This window comes from Pseudorca crassidens, chromosome 8 (assembly GCF_039906515.1).
Source record: "Pseudorca crassidens isolate mPseCra1 chromosome 8, mPseCra1.hap1, whole genome shotgun sequence".
NCBI lineage: Eukaryota > Metazoa > Chordata > Mammalia > Artiodactyla > Delphinidae > Pseudorca > Pseudorca crassidens.
Genome location: NC_090303.1, coordinates 23,095,628 through 23,118,626, shown reverse-complemented (window position 1 = coordinate 23,118,626; position 22,999 = coordinate 23,095,628). Strand labels below are relative to the sequence as shown.

The 22,999-nt window shown below is 36.0% G+C and overlaps 1 protein-coding gene across 10 annotated transcripts in view; it reads left to right on the top strand.

Moving 5' to 3' along the window:
- Window positions 1-22,999, top strand: part of MAGI2 (membrane associated guanylate kinase, WW and PDZ domain containing 2) — a 1,357,470-nt gene that overhangs the window by 804,718 nt on the left and 529,753 nt on the right. For all 10 annotated transcript variants that reach the window (XM_067746035.1, XM_067746031.1, XM_067746038.1 and 7 more), the window contains one exon: window positions 17,023-17,238. In XM_067746035.1, the coding sequence (XP_067602136.1) occupies window positions 17,023-17,238 (216 nt within the window). The remainder of the gene's footprint in view (window positions 1-17,022; window positions 17,239-22,999) is intronic.

Here is a 22,999-nt window from a genome sequence, read left to right as displayed (position 1 = left end):
GTGGTTCTTGTGTGTTCAATTATTATAAAATCTGGTATGCAACCCAGTGATCTCAAAGCAAATATTGTACCGGAAGTAGTTATTGTAGTAGCAGTAGTACTAGTTGTTGTTGTCAAAGTACTAAAAGTAATAGAAATAGTATTAAGAGAAGTAATATTAGTAGAGTATTAATAGAAATTAGTAGCAAACAACCATGAAGTACTTACTATATGCAAAAAAACTTGTTAATGTTCATCTCATTAAATGCTCAGAATAGTGGCACGAAGTTGGTTTTACCATTTTCTTAAAATACAAACAACCAAATGTTGAAATACGGGCTTAGAGAATTAAGGGAACTTGCCCAGCTAACAGATCTCAGCGACTTGAGAGCCTCATATGAAAACCTTGGGTATCCAAATTTTTTTGTCTGAATAATTTGTATAGGACAGTAAAATGTGTGTTGGAGAAAATGTTCAATACATTGTTAAAATTTGGGGGGTTATTTTTAGAATAGAAGCCTCAGATTCTAGGGAGCAGCTCAACTTGAGGCTGAATGATGTATTAATACCATAAAGTTAATGCATTTTACATTTTTTCTTTGGGAGACAGTTACTGTAAACATTCATACAAATAAAATAATAACCCAAATTTTAAATGTATCCCAGTTAATCAGTCTCGTGTTGACTAAATTTAATGAAATGTAGTAAATAGCAATATGTTCTACACAAGGCCATTTTAAAAATTGGTCTGAGTGTTTCATTTTGTGTTTGTTACTAGTTTAACAGAGTGAACAAAATGCTCTCATTATGTATTAATACTTTGCTATCAATGTCATTAAATAGTGGTTTAGCAATTTACTGCTAGTTAATGATCCAGGGCATCGTAATAGCTCTTCAGGTCTCTCAGGTAAACACAGTCTGTTTAAACTACTATTGCTTGAGAATAAGATGACTTAATATGAGTTAATTTAACATAAGATGATGAAGACTTATAATTGCAACTTCCATTATTCAATTGATACAACCTAGATTGGGCTCAAAGGGAATGCCAGGTTGGATCCCTGCCCTCTAGGAGCCTAAAGTCTAAGAGGGAGGCCAAGACAATAAATAGCCAGGCAGTTTTTTAAGTGGCAACGTAAGTAATACAAACAGCTGGGATACAAGATTATGAAATTAACATACAGAAACAGTATTCAGGTCTTTATTTTTGTCATCAACATATGTTTACAGAGTACACTTTGTGTTCAGTGAGCAGCTGTACAATGTGTCCTCAAGACACATTTCACTCCTCAGATTTTATTGTGCATCTGGATTACCTGAAGATCTTGTTAAAATGCAGATTCTGAGTCAATATATCTGGAGTGAGCTTGAGAGTTTGCAATTATAATGAGCTCCAGGATGATGCTGATGCTGTCGGTCTTCAGATCACACTTTGAGTAGCAAGAGTCTAAGTTATTTTAATAAAATCTTCTCCTTAGCGTTTCTCATTAAAATCTGTGATATCGTATTTAAACATAGGCATAGATATTTGGAGAGATTGCTGTTAGATACCAATGTAGCCCTACCTTAAAAATGAGAAACTATCAGGTAATGAACTTCTCGCCATTTGTCCTAAAACTTTTGGCTGTTCCCATATAAAAAGACCATTTGTAAAGGCTAGAAGGTGGTGGAATATCTCCTTTCAGTCAATGTCTTGACTCCTGTCTAAAACTATCCACCTTGGAGCGTGAGGTGATCACAAGTTCCTGACACAGATACCTGTCTTTTAGAAATTACACTGAGACCACCAGTTCATTTTGTTGAACAGCTGAACAGCTGTCTATCAGTACTAACTTTTAGTCACTACCAGTTTAAGCCAAATTGGAGCCAATGACCTTTGGGTGAGAAGTTTGATATTCCATTTGAGTCCCTGGAGTCATCAGAGCCTCCTGTTGGAAGAGGTGTAATTCAGAAATTTCGGCATGCTGCCTCCAGCCCAAAGCACAGAGATCGTTTCTTGAAACTCACAGTCACACTTAGGCTATTGGTTTCTCGTGACATGAATGTAAGAGAATGGTGTAAGGATTTGCTTTGGGTTACTTTTTTTTTTTTTTTTTTCTAAGCAGTGCTTCAATTGATTTGTATAAAATTTACATGGGCAATTATCTACCTTAGTTACTGGCAATAGATTCCCAGTATTTCTAAATAAAGATACAAACTAAAATGCCCCTGGTCCATATTCTTCATCAGTAGTCACTTTTTTTAATGGAACTTCCAAATATGAAATTAGCTTTCTTTTCTGGGAATAAGAAGGTTGCTAGGGAAGGTTAGTAGGGACATGTGAACCACTGCAGAAGAAAAATGTTATGTGTCCTCATCTTGTTATCACCATATCAGAGATGTGGAGTAATGGGGGATAAATGATAAGCTGGGCCTGTGGTATTGTTTTCCCTTAGTTTTTATTCCTATGAGATAATCATCTAAATTAATAAGGATTTGCCCTTTTATATGGAGGAGAGAACCTGATCCAAATGGCCTCATAAAAAGGAACTTGCTGAAGGAAGTCATTACTCTAATTAGCATTTATGCCCCTGAAACTAACAGTATACCTTTTTGAAAAATGACGTTCAATACATTCCAACCTACCACACTGAGTAGTAGTTGTACCTGAGTGCCAGTTTTAATTGTTCTTTTGATGTCAATTTAGACAGATCTACTAATAGGATTGTGTTATTACATAAATGCCTCTGGTAACAGAAAAAATGTCATTATTGAGCTGGATTGAATAGCTCTTCGCTGTGATGCACAGTAAGCTATCAAAGCTTATTCATTCATGAGGCCTACCTACCTATTCAGAGTTCCTTTTCTTGTCTATATTCATATAAACAATATCATTCTTTAGCTAATGAAAAATGTTAAATGATGCTTTCTATCCTCTTCCTAGAAGATTTTGTTCTATATTTAGATCAAATCCTATCCCACTGACCTCTAAAAACAGCTCAGATTCTCTAGTGTTGAATGTGTTCTTAGAGTCTGCAATTTTAGGATTATCAGTTTGGGCTTGAGAAATTATTTTGTTTTACTGAGTTTTCTGCATGAGTGTTTCAGTTTTAATGACATCCGATGTCTGATGGTAATACACACACACACACACACACACACACACACACACACACACAAACACCCCTTTCATCCATCTCCAAACCATCTCCCATGTCTCTTGTTCCCCTCCAACTCTATTTCCCCTTAGCAACAAGGATGAATAAACTTTTAGAACCTTAAATAAAATCATATGTTTCCCCTCTGTGAAACCTTTCCAAATCCCTTGGCTTGACTGACAAGGCCCTGTAGGATCTGCTTCCTCTCTGTCTTTCCAGTTGAATCTTTCCCCTCTCCTCCACACTTATGATTACATGAAGCTCTTCCTATCCCATCGACTTTATTCTTGTTATTCTTCAACCTGTAACCCTCTTCTCCTGGCCGTTTATACAATAGGCACATTCTCATCCTTCGAATCTCAGTTTAAACAGTACCTTCTCAGATAGACCTTTCTTGCCCACCCTACCCAAAGTAGGTTTCTCTATTGACCTCTCTTAAGCACTCTAGCATGTCCTTTATTTATCTGATTTATTTGGTTAATTTTTAATATCTTTTCTCCTCTGGATTCTTAAGTTCCCTGAGGACAAGTGCTTTATCTGCATTGCTTATTTGCTGGGCACATATTAAATGTTCAATTAATGAGTCAGTATCTATGCTTGGAAAATTGTGTGTTGGTAACTGATTATTCCATAGACCAGGGAGATGGCAATCTATGTCCTGTGGGCCAAATCCACTTCAACACCTACCTTTTGTACAGCTCACAAAGTAAGAATGGCTTTTGTTTTAAATCATATAAGAAATCAAAATAATAATATTTGTGTCGCATGAAAAGCATATGATATTGAAATTTTGGCATCCATAAATAATGTTTTATTGGAGCACAGCCATACCCATTCACTTATGTACTACCTGTAGCTGCTTGCACACTACAACAGCAGAATTGAGTAGTTATGACAGAAACCATATGCCTAAAAAAGTCTAAAATATTTATTCTCTGCCTCTTTACAAAACGATTTTGCTGACCCCTAACATAGACAGGTTTGCATGTCAGAATTTTAATACTAACAAACACCTATGTTGTCTTGTAGCTTTTTATAAAGACTACTTAGAAGAAGGAATGATAAGAGATCCTGAAACAGGCTACTTGAATCTCTCTTATGCTGGCCTTTAAAAATAAATCTCATCCGATTGGTCTCCCTCCCACTGAGGCAGTCCTTCAAAGCAGTGGTTCTCAGATATTAATGTGTATCAGAATGACCTAAAGTGACCCAAGCCCAGAGCTTCTGATTAGGAGATGGGGAGTGGGGCCTGCGATTTTACATTTCTAACAAAATCCCAGGCAAGAAATAGTGACCAGGGTTGCATCCTTCTTTACAGGGTGTGAGTGTCCCATCAGTGGAAGAATTCACTTACTCATGTGCAGTGTTATTCTAGATGCTGGGAAACAAAGCTAACTGATAAATGGCACCTGCTGAGAAGCCAAAACTTAGTGCTATGCAGGCATTAAGTAAATAATTACGATAAAATGTAAAAGCTGTAGCAAGAGGTATAAACAAACTCTGATAGGGGCACCAGTCAGCACCTGAATATTTGTGAAGGAAATTAAGACTTAAAGAATTCTCTAATGTTTCAAGAACAAAAGTCCATGCTGCAGCATGGTCATGCCAATCCACAGCACATAAAGAATCCTGAGTATCGGGGCAAATTTAGAGGTTCTGCCCAAAATTTCTTATTTCCAAGAGAAAGAAGGGGAGGTCATCATGAAGAGACTAACAGTTCTTCAGGCAAGTTGCTAATATTAGTTCCTACCTAAACATTACTTTGTTTCTTTGGTTTTGTCCTTTGAACTCTAACTGATTATCATCATTGTCCCCACATCTGTCACCTCCCAGTAGCCCAAGTTGCCATCATTGCACCCCTGCCATAAACCGCTCATTGACGTCAAGATTCTCCCTCTTGCAGCTTCCAATCCGTTCTACATGCTGCAGCCTGGCAATCTACTTGAAAAAACAAATCTGAATGTCTTTTAAAACCTTCCCTTCACTTTTTGAAAATGAACCCCAAACTTTAACAAAACCTTTAGGCTCCATGTGATCTCTAACCTCAGGGGTCCCCCTTGTTGTTGGCACGAAGCACATTGCTCTTCTTTTCAGTTCTTCTAAGGAACTGTTCTTCCTCTAGAGCCAGGGCTTTTGCAAATGTATTCCTTCAGCGTGGCATGCTTTTCTTGTATGTCTTGAACCTTCACTAGATTCTACTCATCTTTCTTATCTCAATTTAGACATCAGTGCCATGGAAAGCTGGCCTTTCACTGACTCCACCCCTGTCCCCACTGTCAGAAGCAATAAATGAGTAGTCCACACTGGTTATCAGTCTGGAAAGAAAGGCCATATTACTGTAGTACCAAGGGAGTGTGGGGAGAGAAGGTTAATCGTTACATTAAACCTGCCATCAAATATACCTTCAGTTAGTTTCATATCATCAAAAACCAAACTTTAAATTTCAAACCACATAGCCCTTGAGTTATTGGAATGTCAGAAGTATTTTACAACATAGACTATGTCTTGAGTTAAATTGAGACAGGGGAAACTGATCTGGCTAACTAGTCAGCAGAAATTTTACGATTAGCTTTTATAAGCGACTAGGTTTGTTTGGGGGAAGAACACACACATAAACATGCACATATTCACATACATAGCAACTTCCATCTAGCTCAGCTATTTAACCTTCAGAGAAGTCCTTGGGACAAGTTTCAGAAACAATAAAGGAATTTTATTTCTTATCGTTAGAAAAGCCACATGCATTTCTTAAAAATCTGTATTGACCCAGAAATATTTTGGCCCAGATGGAGGGGAGGGGACTGGGTTTTTAATCATATGCCTTTTTTTTTTTCCTTAACAAGCCTAACTTGAACTCTTCTCAGAGTTCTCAGAACACCACTACTTGACCTTTAGAGTTATTGTCAATTTGTAATTTAGTATATGTGTGATTATTTGACTAATATCTGTCTCCTCAGTAGAAGGTAAGCTCAAAGAGGACTTGTTTTTTCATCATTGTACCTTGAAATAATTTATGCCTGGCACATAGTAAGCTTTCAGTAAATATTAGCTAAATAAATGACAGAATAATTGTCTAGGTCAGCTTATGAGAGTCTCAACCCCCCTGATGACCTTTGAAACCTTTTCCTGGCTGAGCCTCTTGCCCATCAAGTGTCTATTACTGTCCTGGACCTTTGGATTGACTCTAACCCTCACCTTCACCAGCTCTTATTAGTTATGGATGCCATTACCTGCTACCGGTAACTGACTACGTATTGAGTTTTACTTCTCACAAGAACTAGAAGAGGAATTGAAACGTTATGCAATCTAAACTTTACCATTTTGACATGTAATCAACATAAAAATAATAACTGGGGTGCTTTACTTTTTTGTACCTTCTTCAAAATCTAGTGTGGATTTTACACTTATGCAGCTTCATAATGCAAACCAGCCACATTTCAAGTCCTCAGCAGCCAGTTGTAACAAGTGGCTGCCATATTGGACAGCGTAGCTCAGTACGTTATCGGCTATTAGGGGATGACAGATGAGCACATATGCATGGCTTTGGGCCAGAATGTCACCAGCAATAATGTTAGAACATCATGAAAAGGCACATCGCAGCCCTCCTCATCCCCGTCTGACTCCTTCTCATCTTCTTCCCCTTTTTTTTTTTGCGGTACGCGGGCCTCTCACTGTTGTGGCCTCTCCCGTTGCGGAGCACAGGCTCCGGACGCGCAGGCTCAGCAGCCATGGCTCACGGGCCCAGCCTCATGGGGGAACTTCCCGGACCGGGGCACGAACCCGCGTCCCCTGCATCAGCAGGCAGACTTTCAACCACTGCGCCACCAGCGAAGCCCTCCCTTTCCAACCTTTTCCTCCAATTCTTTCGTCTCCTCTTCCTCCTGCTCTTTATTTTTCTTCTTACTTTCCATTTCTTTTCTGATCTTTTTTCCCCACACATCTCTCCCTCTACCTTTCCTTCATTAATGCAACAATTTTTCTACAATAAACTGTTACTGATACTTTCAAATTTACTACACAATGAGAAAGATAGTGTGAAAGGCAAAATTATAATGTAAAAATTTGAGGATTGTGGAAGGTGTACCTCAATAAAAAATACATCTTAAAAGATTTAGCGGTTGGTTTCTGGACTTTTAAATATAAACTGCCGGTACTGACAGAATTGTCTTTGTCACAGGTTGATTTTCATAGGCTGTGAGTACATCGATTCAGGAGAAACAAAATGCATTATTAAAGACTTGTTACAGTTACACAGACAAAGCCTTAGAGTTAAACACCAAAAACTCTTATTTTCTTTAACCTTTTGGGTTGTTCATTGTTTTCCTGGCTCATAAGTTGGTTCTACTTCTACACTGCTGCTAACTTTAACTATACCCTAACATCTAGGATTTATGTTTGTGTCTCACAGGTCACAATGAAAATGTCGACTGTTAAAAAAGTCATAAATTTTTAAAATATCTCATGGACTAAAATATAAAGTTGACTTACTTTGTATATGGCCTTCCACAAAGTAATTAGAGTTCACATCCTATGAGGGATCTACTTAGGGGCTTTCTAATTCACCAACAGGGATGGATGCAAATGAAAGGCTTGGAACAAAAATAGAAGTACTCTGTAACCACAGCCATTTACCCAGAAGAGAATGTGCAAAGAAATATATATAGAGAGTAACATGACAGTTCTCCACGTTTGTGTCAAGAAAGCAAATGAGTCCAGACTCCCAAGTAATTGAAATTGTTGGCTACAATTTATTGTCATTCTCTACTTATTGTCGATTCAAGACTTTCTGATACGATGGCAAGGAAATATAACCTGTTGTCATTACATCCTTTAAAAATTTGCAGAATTTTGGAGGTAAGTACTTTAGAACTATGACCCAATTCTGTCATTTCAGAAATGAGGAAACTAAAATTCAGAGGAGTTTAATGCCTAATCCAAGGTCTTTTAGGAAGTTAGTGGTAGAACCTTGATTAGGACCCAGATCCTCTAAATATTTGCTGGACTCTTTCCTATGTATGCTCAGAAAAATCCAGCAAACCTATTTTCCAAGTAGAAGTAAAATTTTTCTGACTTCTATTAGCAACTAAGAATTAGATATTTGGCAAATTTCTTTAGTCATTAACCAGTAATCAAATTAAGATTAATCAGAATTTCGCTAGATATTGTACTTGCAAGACAGTGACAAAAGAAAGCCTTAGAGGTCTCCTAATTTCTTAGTAACTTTATAGTATCACAGTTAATAGCACCATTGAGAGAAGGAAGTTATATGACAAGCCATAAATGCTGTGTGAGAAAAATAATACTGTCCTGGAAAGGTTCATTTTCCTTTATCAATTTTTGAAGAAGTAAATTTAATCAAGATGACTATCACAGGAATCCACTGAGCTTTGCACAAATGCCCATTTAAAAATTCGTCAAAATTTCACTTCCGGGGCTTCACTGGTGGCACAGTGGTTGAGAGTCCGCCTGCTGATGCAGGGGACATGGGTTCGTGACCCGGTCTGGGAAGATCCCACATGCTGCGGAGCGGCTGGGCCCGTGAGCCGTGGCTGCTGAGCCTGTGCATCCGGAGCCTGTGCTCCGCAACAGGAGAGGCCACAGCAGTGAGAGGCCCGCGTACCGCAAAAAAAAAAAAAAAAAAAAAAAAAAAATTCACTTCCGCTTTCTCATTTACTGAGCCATGAAGGGACTATCTCTTAAGGACTGAGCTCACTTGACACTTTAAAACTTAAACAGTTAGTTGCATTAATAACACAGTTGCAAATGATTTCCATTCAAAAAGGTAGACATGTAAATTTGGTACTAACTGGAATTATAATACAGATTATTTTTTTTTTCCTCAGGGCTGTTTTCCAAAAATCTTTGCATTGACCTTTACTTAGGTTCCCCAAGGATCACCACATGTATCTCACCAGGTACTCTGACTACCCAAGAAAATATCCCTATTGTGATTTGAGAACACCCAAAAATAAGTTCTTCTAAAACATGTGTTCCCCTAATGAACTGACCGAATTTCATGATCCACTTTTTGGATTAGATTTAAAAGCTGTTAATTTATAAGATATACTAAGCCAATATTAGGTGTTGGCATCGAGTTTAAATTAGTTTATCAGAGTGGTGATCCAGTCACTTAGCAAGAACTGAAGAAAATTAGAAATGGGATATATATACTATATAGAAGAAAAAGAAAATTGGAATTACTATCAGCATGGGGGATGAAAGAGGAGTCTAATGAGAGAAGTATGAGGCACTGGGTTCTAAGCACTATGGATGATCGAAATGAGAGTATGTAACCAGACGTATCGAGAGGGAGGAAAACACGTATGAATAATCTCTCTGTTTTTACACTATCACCATGAGTCAACAAGTGCTCTCTCTATGGATTATGACTGACTACAAAGGGCTCTTCAGTCCTATTCTTGAACATAAGATAGGTTCCTCACAGGAGTCCATATGTATATTATTTGCTTGAAACATTTGTTCTTTTTTTCACTTTCTAACTTATAGCTTGATAATAAAGTCAGAAGTGGATTTTTCAGGTTAAGACAAGATAAAGTGATAAAATGGATGATTAGGAAGCAGGGTGGAAGAGCACTGTATGAAATGTACATCTGTTGGGTGCTTAATAATATCTTACATGTATTCAGTGCAGCAAAGCAACTAAACAAAAGAAATATTGATACAATGTCACCTGAAGTTGTCATTGTATTTTGGTGTTTACTCAGTTTTCTTAGTCATTTAAAGTAAGATTTTCACTTTATCGTTTGTGAGAAAAATGAGCCAGGTGGTAATATGGTAACCTAAAATGTTATCTGATAAAAGTCTAAGGCTGTGCCGTCCAGCATAGTAGTCACTAGGCACATATGGCTTTTCAGCGTGCGAAATAGGGCTTGTCTGAATTAAAATGTGCTTTAAGTGTAAACTGTACTCTGGGTTATGAAGACTTATTAAGAAAAAAAGTAAAAATATTGCATTCATAACTTTTATATTATATTGAAATGATAATATTCTGTGTATGTTGGGTAAAGTCACATATATTATTACAATAATTTTCACCTTTCTTTTTCCCTTTTTAGTGTTGCTAACTAGAAAATTTTAAGTGACGTGGCTTGTATTTGTGGCTGATATTACATTTTTATGACAGAGCTGCTCTAAGGAATTTAATATTATTTAAATGTGATATGCTTGTGAATTGGGCTTGTAGTTTTTTTAATGTTTCTATAATTATAAATGTTCAAATGCTTTACTTTGAAAGCAGATATATATTTGACGTTGAAAAATCATATGTAACTTCCTTCTGTTCTCTTGGGGATTTCTTTGCATGATTTCTTTACATATTTTATTCCGCACAGGTAGGAAATGTTCTGAACTCTTCTGAATAATGCCTGAGGGAAGAATCACTAAAGGAAAGGGTATCTAGTTTCCTTTAAACAACGAAACCACCTACCCTGACCAGTCTGTAGATAGTTCCATTTAGCAAAGATTTGTCCTGTGTCTGTCAACATTGGCTAACATGTATAAATGAAAATTGGGTCAGGAACACAAGAAACTCAATGAGAACTTGAAAACAAGTTTCAGAAAATGTTAGGTTAAACCATCTACATGGTTTCTGTAGAGTACTAATGAACAGCTGAAGACAGTGAAATTCAGAAAGCATAGGGATCATATTATTAAACCAGCATTCATTAATTTAAAATAACCTTGAAATTCTTAGGTAGGGGTTGTTGCAGAATAATTCACTTTTGCATGGGAAAAAAACATAAATTTTCACATTGTTTGCACAATTGTCCACATTTTGGAAGTCACATTTAACACTGAATTTTCAAAGAATTCAGCAATTTACTGTTTAGCACAGGTATCAGTGACAAAATACCATTGGAATTTTTTTTCTATTTCCGTCACGTGTGAGATGAATGCTTTTCACCACAAAAGGAAAATACATCATCTTTTGAGGTCAGAGTTTTTTTGCACTTTGGTTTCAAGCTACTAACTATATATGACATGATGAGGAAATGATACCTTTTAGGGGCAGATCAAATTTAAGTATCAGAGCTGCTTACAAAAATAACTTCAAAAATCAGTTGACGAAAGCATTCTACAGTGGGACTTTGAGCCTTATTTTCTGGTAGGAAGTGTAATTTTAGAAAAGTAGACTATTTTTCGAGGTTACATTTACTAACTTTGTATTTACAGAATTTCTAATTTACTAACTGCAGCCATATGACCGTGATTCTTGCCATGGCAAGACTGTCTTATGATGGTTTTTGGTACTAATTTTCAGTCATTACTATCCCTTGTGTAATATGTTAACAGGTCTTAAAATTTGAATTTAGAAACCTCTCATGACTTATCTGTTTCTATTAATACAGATCTAAATCTCTAATGTAATAAAAGTAATTATTTACTTATGATCTGTCAGGTTTTCTAACATAAATTAATTATGCACGGACCTGGAACTCCAAACCTCTCCTCTCCATTTAATGTCAGACTCATTTTATGCAGGTGCCATTAGGAGGCCAAGTATCAAACTATTTGCTCCATTTATAAAACAGTAAAAAAACAAATGATGAGATTTTCAACCTCTCAAATTTTGCCACACATTCTTTCCAACACAAGGACATATTCTTAAGCTGTCTGGGGATCTCAGTGATGGGCTGTGTTGTATGCACGTCCCAAAGTACCTATAGGCAGTCATCTCTCTTCCACTAAATCATTATCCAAAATTGATTCTTTCTGGTTACCAAAATGGGAATAAAAGCACTGAGAATACTGGGGGAGGAATGGGGGTCAAGAGCTTAATCTGTGAGGTATCTTGAAGACAAAAATAGTACCTTTCTAAAATCCATCTGCACTTGGGTGCCATGTGGAATGATATATGATTATTTGATGTGAAACCTACACATGTTATTATTATACACCCAAAGGACTGAAACAACAGAGTCAACATCTGGGTCTACTACTTAAAAAGCCAAATGAACTAAATAACAAATCACATGTTTCTATCATGATCTAGTTTAAAGGGAAAAGGTGTTGGAAATAAGTAAAAGCATTTCAAAGTATTTCAGCTTGTTACTAGCACTTTCACATTTCTTCATACCTAAAATTAGTTTTTAGTGTCTTTCCTACTTCTTGTCATAATATCAGAACTTACAACCATAAAGAATATGGTGCATCTCAGCAAATACTATTTTGGTATCTATTACCCTTCAATAAGGACTAAGGATATAAAAAAGGGAACAGTTTATAATTTATTGAAATCGTTTTCTCTTTCTTTTTTCCCCTTGGCCTCACCATTAAAATCAGTGTGGGGAAAAAAAACCTGGGAAGGGTCAGAAGAAAGACAAAAACATTGTTTAAAAAACTTAGACTAAGACTTTTTGAAAAGATTATTCGGTCTAACAAACATAGAGAAAGCAAAGGAGTAATCCTGTGATAGCCTTTAAGTATAGTACACAAAAAGTTATTTTAAAAAGCTCTTTTCAAAAAAAAAAAAAGCTCTTTTCATCTCTTCTGGATGACTTAGGAAAGGTCTGCGTAAAAGTGAGTAATGGATTAGCTTTTCCAAGTTTTTTCTAGGGAGGTTAGCTCATAGCAATGTAGTCTGTTTTAGTCTCTCTCCCCTTGCAGGAAATTAATATAACAGTGTTCAGTGTAAATGGTCATTTAGTAAATGTTTTTATTATTATGAAACCAATTATTGACACTTTTATAAACTATTCTTTTTATTCAAATTTCTGGAAAGCTTTTTCATATTTATAATGTAAGAAATGACTACATTCACCCTGTTTCACTCTTTCATAACTACATCTTTATGGAAAAGATAGCCATTCTTTTAAGTACTTCAAAAGCTGAGGAATAAATCAAGTTAAATCAGGTTTCTCAAATAATTGTCTCTTTTATTTTCCAAGCATTGATTCAAAATTAAACTGTTAATTTATAGATTATCCTAATTGTGATAGAATAAAGTGAACAGTGTTATGTATCATTTCCATTTTGTCATCATATTCAACAACTAAGTTAGTGAAATTTTGTATTAAACTTACATGTAAGTGCTAATGAATACACCACACTTTACAAATACAAATATAGTCAGTAAAAAGTGGGCTAGGAAAGCCTATACCCCCTACCCCATCTCCCCAAACACACACACACATACACACCCACTTAGTTTTGGAAGAGAGGAGGGAAAAAAATCACCTAAAATGTCCCTGCTTCATCATTTGGTAGCAAGCATTGCCTTTCTCTTGAAAGTGTTATTTTTCTGCTTATTGGTTGTGGCTTTGAATGAAGTCCTAGAGGACTGCATCAATTCCAGGCAGGTTGCAAATTGCATCGTACTTTTTTTTTTTTCTTCTTTTTCTCTTGAGAGGCAATATAGTTTTTTGAAAAGAAATGAGGTTCCTAAGTCAGATGGATATAGGTTTTCCACCTGTTTTATGTATAATATTGAAAAATAGTTTTAGAGCCTCCATTTTCTTTTAACTGCAGAGGCAGAATGACTTCGTTCTAATCCCCATCAGATACAAGCGCTCAGAAGTAAAATGCCCTTTACAGTGTCCAGCTCACTAAATTGTGGTGATGATAGTAATAATAGTAGTAGTTGTTGTAGTTGTGACTGTACTTTTGTGACTGCAGTCATCTTATAGCCCCACAGTCCCACTTTAACTAAATCAATTCAAGGATATAAAGAGACAGCCAGATTAGGGGAGACAGGATTCAAAGTCAGGTTTATCTCACCACGATCTGTGCTGTTAAACATACACCATATTGTTGTGGTATTTTGGATTTTAGATTCTCTAAATCCTGGCACTCTGCATAGAGGCACTTCATTCTTAATGGGACAGTTTTTCCAAATTATATTTTTAAAAAGTTTTGATGTTTGTTTTTTGAAAACATGCTGGTATGTTACCTAAAAGGCACATTTTATCCTTAATATATTGATTTGTATATATTTAAACATCAGGACATCATTTCAGTGACTTAGCTACCTGACCATCTGGCTAATTTTTCAACTTCTTTTAGGTATTTCTGGTTTCTTTGTTCTATGCATTTGGTTTAAGGTAAAAGCCTATTCTCCATGAATTACATTTCTCAAGTGTAGTAACTACATGAGTTATTTCTGTGCCTCTTTTAAATTGCTATTATTATTGCTAATAAAGATAATCTTAATGTCTTAACTAATGATTTGTACTCTTTTACATCTAAAATTTAGTCTAAACTATTAATTTCATAAATCAAATTGTGGAAATAGAATATTGCTGTATAATTTGTAATCACATCTCATTCAATAGGAGTAATTATTTAGGAATGTAAATTCAACCAGACCTGTTACTTAATATTTATTTTTAGCCTGAGCTATGCATTTATTTCTAATTACTAAAAGGTTATTTTTTCTACCTCAGGGAGATTTAAACCCTAAAAGACAAATTGGAAAAAAAAAAAAAAAAAAAGCCCTGAAGTGTGATTCATTTTTGTTAGTACTACATATACTTAAAAGTACTGAAGAGGGTTCTCTTTTCTCCACACCCTCTCTTGGAGTGTTGGTGGGAATGTAAATTGATACAGCCACTATGGAGAACAGTATGGAGGTTCCTTAAAAAACTAAACAATAGAATTACCGTACGACCCCGCAGTCCCACTCCTGGGCATATACCCTGAGAAAACCATAATTCAAAAAGAGTCATGTACCGCAATGTTCACTGCAGCACTATTTACAATAGCCAGGACATGGAAACAACATAAGTGTCCAATGATAGATGAATGGATAAAGAAGATGTGGTACATATATACAATGGAATATTACTCAGTCATAAAAAGGAACGAAATTGGGTCATTTGTAGAGATGTGGATGAACCTAGCGTCTGTCATACAGAGTGAAGTAAGTCAGAAGGAGAAAAACAAATATCGTATATTAATGCATATATGTGGAATCCAGAAAAATGGTACAGATGAACCTACCTGTCGGGCAGGAATAGAGACATAGGCATAGAGAATGGACATATGGACACAGTGAGGAAGGGGAGGGTGGGATGAGTTGGGAGATTAGGTTTGACATAAATACACTACCATGTGTAAAACAGATAGCTAGTGGGAACCTGCTGTATAGCACAGGGAGCTCAGCTCGGTGCTCTGTGACGACCTAGATGGGTGGGATGGGGGTGGGGTGGGAGGAAGGCCCAAGAGGGAGGGGATATAGGTATACATGTAGCTGAGTCACTTTATTGTACAGCAGAAAGTAACACAACATTGTAAAGCAATTTTACTCCAATTAAAAAAAAGCACTTAAGATCTCAGAACACTACTTAAAATTATATTATTTATCGGGACATGCAGGACTATTTACTAGTTTTATATTATGTTTATTAGATAAGAAGTATTGTGATTCTATTGCCTGTGGTAGTGGAACCTGCTAGGCTTTCAGAGTCCAGGGCCAGCAGACGCAGCTTGGGTGTCCACAATGGACTCCTGTTTCCGCCCATTTTCCTCAAGGGTTTCCAGCCTCTTCCCTCAACTAGCCATCTCATACCTTTTCAGCATATCCTTATCATCTTTAATTTAACTAGAGTATGTTTTGGTTGTTTGCAACCCAGAACGCAGGTGGTTGTAACAAGTATTGCCATTCCAATTTATAGATGAAGAAATTGAGCCTTACTGAGTAAATAATTTGCTTGAATTGTGGTTATATAGAAAATCCAAATCTAGACCCCATAACTGCTACTTAAGGGTTGGTTTCTTTCACAGCACACTGTTTTCTCAGTTGCCTTCAGTGGCCTCTGCAGATAATGAGATGTGGTTCCCCCTCTGTGCCTCCTTGATTGAGTGCTTAATCCTGTTTCCTGTTTTAATGCTTATCTGCTTAATGTCAAATGTGCCTGTCTTCCACACTAAACCGCTGAGCATCTGGAAGACAAGGATTGTATTAATAGTCATCATTTTCTCTCAGACGTATACTGGAGTGCTTGGGTGCACAGTCAGTACTAAATAAAGATTTTAATGAATGAGTGAGCAAATATGTGCGTAAATTATTCAATTAACTGAAAACACCAATATGGGCTTGAAGTTGATGCTAAAAGCATAACATTGATTTTTTAAAAACACCACTGTGTCGTTTACCAAGCAAAAATTTAAAGTTTTTTTTTTCATAAAAGTAATTTGCTTTGAATATAAAAAGATGTTCACATAGTAAGCATATATTCCATGTTACTGTTTGCCAGGCTCTTATGACAGAGATAAATAGGAATTAGTCTCCTCTTTTAGAAGTCTCACAGACTGATGGGGGAAACAAATGTTTTCTGTAGCTCAGATCATGGAGCTGTGGTAAAAAGAGCTGTGGTAATCTGAAGAATGATTACAGTAGCAGGCCCACTGTCGGCAGTCATGGGAACCACGAAACTGGCGTGGAGATCCAGCTCTAGGCAGGATGCTGTGCACATCAAGGACAGCAGCCAGAGCCCTTTGAAAGCTGGAGAAGAGCACAATGTGCTTTGCCTTTCCAGAATGTTATAAGATTTGCTTAAAGAATAAGTTACCCATACTCTTATTCAGACATAATTATTTTTTAAAAGATTATAATCAAGGCTTGTTATAAAAAATTTTTGATTAATTTGAAATTGCTATGTGTCATATGAAACTAATAGCTAAGACTATATTTTGATTTGGCACTAAGGTGAAAGGAAGATAGGTCTGTATCTTTGTTTAAGCATTAAAGCCCAATACAATAGAAGCAACAAATAAACGCCTATATAAAAACATAAAAGGATATAAAATGATATGTATGTATGTATATGTAAAATACATATATATGTATAAACTAGGATACACATTTGTTAATAAAATTTCCATTCTTTACAAATTATGCACACCAGTAGGAGAAATATTTAACTTCATATGTTTTGTATCATTTGCAGACAATTACTACGGTACCCCAAAGCCTCCAGCAGAACCAGCACCATTGTTACTAAATGTAACAGACCAGATACTTCCTGGAGCCACTCCAAGCACTGAAGGAAAACGAAAAAGGAATAAATCAGTAAGCAACATGGAGAAAGCAAGCATAGAGCCTCCTGAGGAGGAAGAGGAAGAGAGGCCTGTGGTCAATGGAAATGGAGTAGTAGTAACACCAGGTTAGTCTTTTACATTGGTTACAGGTTTATCAGCTCTTCTAGATGTAGCTGAATATATATTATATCCCTGTGTTCAAATGTAAATTTTTTTCACATATATATGTTCAGGTGTGTGTGTGTGTGTGTGTGTGTGTGTGTGTATATGTGTGTGTGTGTATATATATATATATATGTATATGTAATGATTGTAGTTATCTTGAGGGAGACAAGATTATGATATCAAAAGGAAAGGACATGATTCTTGTATCCAATTTATTAGTTTTAATTTTGACATATCAAGGAATCCATTCAACTTCTTCAGTTTCTGGTTTCACTTATACAATATTAATGGCAATGTAGTGAGTGGTTTAAATCTTAGAAGGTGTTACAAGTCATGAATATGATTGTGTGACATTGCAAAATTTTTGTTAATTAATATTAGATATAATCTATCCTTAGAAATCTTACTATACTTTCAGCTCTGTGAATAGAGGTTGTGTTGTGTTATTTAGTTAATGGCGTCAATGAATACAGTCCACAGAATAACCATAGCTACATAATGCCCATGTATTTATCCCCCCATCCTTACCACCTAGTCTGACAATTTGGAGAAAGCATCTTCACAAGTGACACTGTGAAGGCAATTACCCTTGAACAAGGGAAAGACTTGTTATCCCTTTAATTTATCATCTGTCATATCACATATATAAAAAAAGTATCAGACAGATACAAAGTGTGTTTTTGCAAGGTATTGATTTGCAATTTTCTTACACTTACTAATATAGTGCCAAAATTTTTATTTATAAAATAGATTTTTTAAATAATCTTATTCATAATTAAACGTTACCAAAACTAAACTATGGCATTCTCTTTGCCTATAATCTTGGAATAAGTTTCCAAAGTTTTGTTTTAGGTATTTTTTAATAATGACATATCATTATTTTAATGGGCATTGAAAATCAAAGGGCTGTGTTAAAACTGTTGAAAAAACATTAACACATGTACCTTGCATACATATTATTCTTAAGATATTTCCTACAACTACTTTGATGTCTGTACTTATCACTGTACTGCTTCTATAGTGACATAATGTTTGAATTTTCATAACCAATTATTTTTATCAAAGAAAAGCTTCATAAGCCTATTTTTTTTTACCTTCCTTTTCCTTACTACCTGTAAAAATGTTCTTTATTAAACATAAGGAGACCAAATTTCAGTATGTGTCAATCAAGGTGTAAAACCTTAAAAAGTGGTTTCCTCTTGGTTACTCAGAGGAGGGTAACTTCCTCCATTAATATATTGGTTAAAAACTTATTCTCTGACCCTAGCAGTCATTGATATTTGGGTACAAATGCTAAAAATCACTATGGGTGCATAATGTAACTTGTTTACTGTAATATGATCTGGTAATTTTCAAGCAATTAGATACCTTCTCTGTTTTGATTCTGAAATGTCTCTGTCAAAATATTTACTTTTCATCATGTAATGGATTTAAGTTAAGTTGATAGGACATCGTTTTCTTAGTTGATCTTTTATGTGAGAAGAAAAACAATTCAGCTAAATGGAAGCAAGTAATCACAAAAGAAGTAGAAGTTGGGTGTCAAAGAGCAGTTATAGAATTTCTTACTGGTTAACACCTTATAGTTAAAAATATAAAATATATGGCCTTGATTGGGCCCAAATAATTGATTTGTATTTCATTTCTACTCTGTATAGAGCAAATCAAATGAAGCATTCTTGACCAACAGATTCTTAAACTAGAAATTTGTTTAACTGGGGGGCACAGTGAATGTGGAAAGCTCCATTCCCTTCTACTCATACCTTAGGCATGAAGAATGGAGTATTTTTATGTCTAGGAAGTTTTTAAGGCTCCAGGGAAAATGGACTGGTTTGAACTCTTCTTCACCAGCCCTAGCCATGTGACTGTCTCTGGACTTCTGAGGCTGACAATGATAGAGAACAACTGTGCAGGACAGCTCTGGGATATCTGGATAGTCAACAGATGCCACAAACATGGTTTTGTGAGCCTGGCTTGGCAAGTGTTCTTATACTACTTTTTCTTTCTTATTATGGGACATGAGAGATGTAAAAATTAGGCATCTCTTCACCCTGTGTTAAAAGATGGAGGAAACAGCTGCAAACCAGAAAATTGGTCCATCATCCCTTACTAGAAATCTTTTGACGAGTCCCATTTTAGAAATGTCATTGTTTTTCTTTATGTTTATCCAAGAGAAACTTTAGGATAAAACTTTTTCTTTGCTCCCCCCCATATACATTTATCCAGCTCTTCGCCATTTGAACCTCATCACATTTTTCCTAGCACAGGGTCTTTGTCCTGCGTTTGTCGTCTTCTCATATACATTTGTTGGATACAGGACACTTCAAACAATAGTGACAAAATTGTTGCTTAAATTTTAGTTAACACTGCCCTGTAAGAGCCTGTAATAGTAATTAATATCAGACATACGTTTAGAGCATAAATAATATAGTGAGGCACATTTGCAAAGGGAGAAAAGCTGACTGAGGTAATTTCATTCCATTCCAAGTAATATTGATGATAATGACAATAAACAATATTAAATAATTAACTTCTTTTGGATCTTACCATGTGCTAGGAACTCCTTAACCTCATTATGTGTATTAGTTCATTTAATTCTCCTATCAGACCTATTAGTTAGGTACTGTTTTACAGATGAGGACACTACAGTTAAATAATTTGCCCAGTAACTGGAAATAGGAAATATTACACAGGAAAACTGGATCCAGAACCCATGATCGTAGTTGCTTTACTCTCCTGAGTCTTATGTCACCAAATAGAAACATAAATATATTTCTTAGCAATTTGTAGACACAGGACCACTATTTTACTTGTACATCTTTAAACATGGAATTATAAATCTTTACCTACCAAAGCCTTCTTATTTCTTTCATTTCTGGAAATCATGTGCAAGTGAACTTATTTCCTTCTGTGGATATGAAAGATTCCTAGTTCTTTATAATATTCTGTATGTATATAAGTACCAAACCTACCGGTCTTTAACTCCTTATATACTTTACCAGAATGAACTACTTTCTCTATGTAAATGAAGGTTTTAGAGTCCTCAATTTACCCATTACTCATTTTCTTTTTCTCCTTTGAATTGTAGTTTATAGAATTACGTATTTCTTTTTCTTTCAGACCATATCTATGTAAAGTCAGTGATCACTTATAAATAGTTAATTTCTCCATGAAGTTCTACTAATGTTATCAACGAATATATTTTATTCTAGGTTCTCTCTTTTTACTCAAAATTACATTACAGAACTGTTTCTTTCTCTGATATATGTCACTTTGGTGATGGAAATTAGTGTAGTTCTAGCCTTAGAAATGTAGTTTTATCATTGTAAATAACAGAAATTACAATAAAAATAAAATAAATAATGGCAACATCCCTTTAATGAATGCATACAATGTGCTAGGCATATAGGACATATATTATCTCTAGTCCCATAATCACAGTATATTTGCTCAACAAATGAGATGCTGAAATTTACCTTAAGGTACTTAACTAAGATAATGGTAGCAGAGTTGAAATCTAGACCCAGGAAAACCTGAACTCATCCTTTTCCGCCATATTTCCCTGGGTTGTTAACTATGCTGAGGACAAAGAGACTTCTGACCTCTGTAAGGTAAATCACAATCCTGCAGTGCAGTGTATTTCATCTACGTTGTATTCCATTATATTTGTCCTTCACGGGGTTCATGGAAGTGATATTAGATCTAATTCTTGCAAGGATGGTATATCCTTACATCATCTTAGAGAATTTGCCTTTAAACTATATTTAAAATTCATATGCTCAGGAAACCTTCCCTTTGACATCAACCTCACCTTATGTTCAGACATCTTTATCTTGTTAGAGGTGATATCCAGCCTTGTGGCTTCAATACTGTAGATTTACCTGCAACCTTCATTCTCTCCTGTGTTCCAGGGCCATATTTCTAAGTACTGCCCACTGGACTGCCCCCACCCCAAGCATTTCTTCAGCAACTTAAATGCAACATTCCCCTTAAACTCTTCTCCCATAAAACAAACAAGCAAACCAATTTACAGAGTCCCTTGCTGGATTTCTCTAATTCTGCTTTTTACCCAGATAGCTCAGAGTTTGATGCTTTTCTCCCCCCAGGCTGGATATACATTATTAGGTATAAAAGATCGCTGTACCTTTAGCTTTTATCTCTTCCTTCCTAATATCACTGCCCCATCCTACATCACTCCCTCATCCCCTTGTTTGTGGACCACAGTCCCCTAACTGACCTCCATTCCTCCAGGCTCCACTTGTCAAATTCCCTGTTACTCTTCGATCAATTAAAAGGTTCTTGAACCAGCATTTGGTCACGTTAACTATCCTTCTCAAAACTTGGATGAGTTTCTATTTCTACTGCTTCAAACTCTTTGGGCAACCGCCAGGTCCTCTCACACTTGACTGCAGCACCTCTGTTATCTTTGGTTCCCATTATTCCCCAACTCTCTTCTCTCGTCTACATTCCCATACACATAAAACACCTTCACCTGTCTGACAAGCCTTTTCCACATTTGAACCTGCTATTCTTTTATTCGCAATTCAATCAAAATTTTTATATTCTCTGGAAATCACTTGTTTACTCTCGTAGTGAAAAGTTGAGACTGTTCATTTCTGAATTATTGAAGTACAACTTACACTTCTCATTCATTTAGGAGGTATTGGTTAGCTTGGTCCTTGCAGGTAACTTTTCATAATGTGCATGTCTGTCATCCCCTCATAAATTGTAAACATTACCAGGACAAAGACTATTTCTACCTTTTTGTATACCTGTCTTGGTGATTAGTATATCTCATTAAATATTTTAATTTCTTAGTAAATATTTATTTTTTTAGTCAACCAAACCTCTTGAGAATGTCAAAACTTTACTATATCAACATGATTAGATTTATTTCATGCTCATTTTACACTATTCAGTGTTTTCAACATGCAGTGTTTCTAAGTTTGAAAGATATGAAATTCCTAATCTTACATTTCTTCAAAAGTTGTTTGATAACAAAAGAAAGAAGTCTATTTTAAGAGATGTATTCTTAGAGATGAGAATTATTAAATCTCTCTAACTGTGAAAATAACCCAAATAGATAGGTGGTTAATAGATCAGTAGATAATTTTTTTTTTTCAACTGAACTTTTCTGAACAAAAACAAATCCTGTAAACCATAGTAATTGGATTAGGCTTTCTTGGATTTCGTTTATTTCATGAATTATCTGCTAAACTTTTCCGGAAAGTAATTCACTATTATATTGTAGCTTCCCCTCACCAGCTATTAGTAAGCTTAGTGCAAAGAATTAGAAATGCACATATATTTTAAAGGCAGCTAAGTCTCTCTGTTAATACACACACATACACAATGCCAGGAGGAACAGGGCCCGTGAGAGCTACCTTCGCCAACAAAGGGAATACAGTATGTGTACACAGAGCTGCCTTCTCCAGGCCCCCAAGCCTGCAATTAGTGCAAATGAACTGCGTCTCCCAGAGAGCAAACAGAGTGTCCCTTATGTGATCACCAAGTGTCCTCAGCAATGATCTCAGTTCACCATTAGGGACCCGCATCCAGGTCCTGTGCCACTTGGCACGCTGACTGTGCATGCACCATCAGTCCTGGTTCTGTGAATGAGGTCCTGTCACTGTCAAAAGAATTATGTCCTCCGTAGTGAATCTCGCTGTTTTCCTGTGAATAATGGTGCACTCTGAAAGCACCCCAGCGCCTAACCCCTGCTTA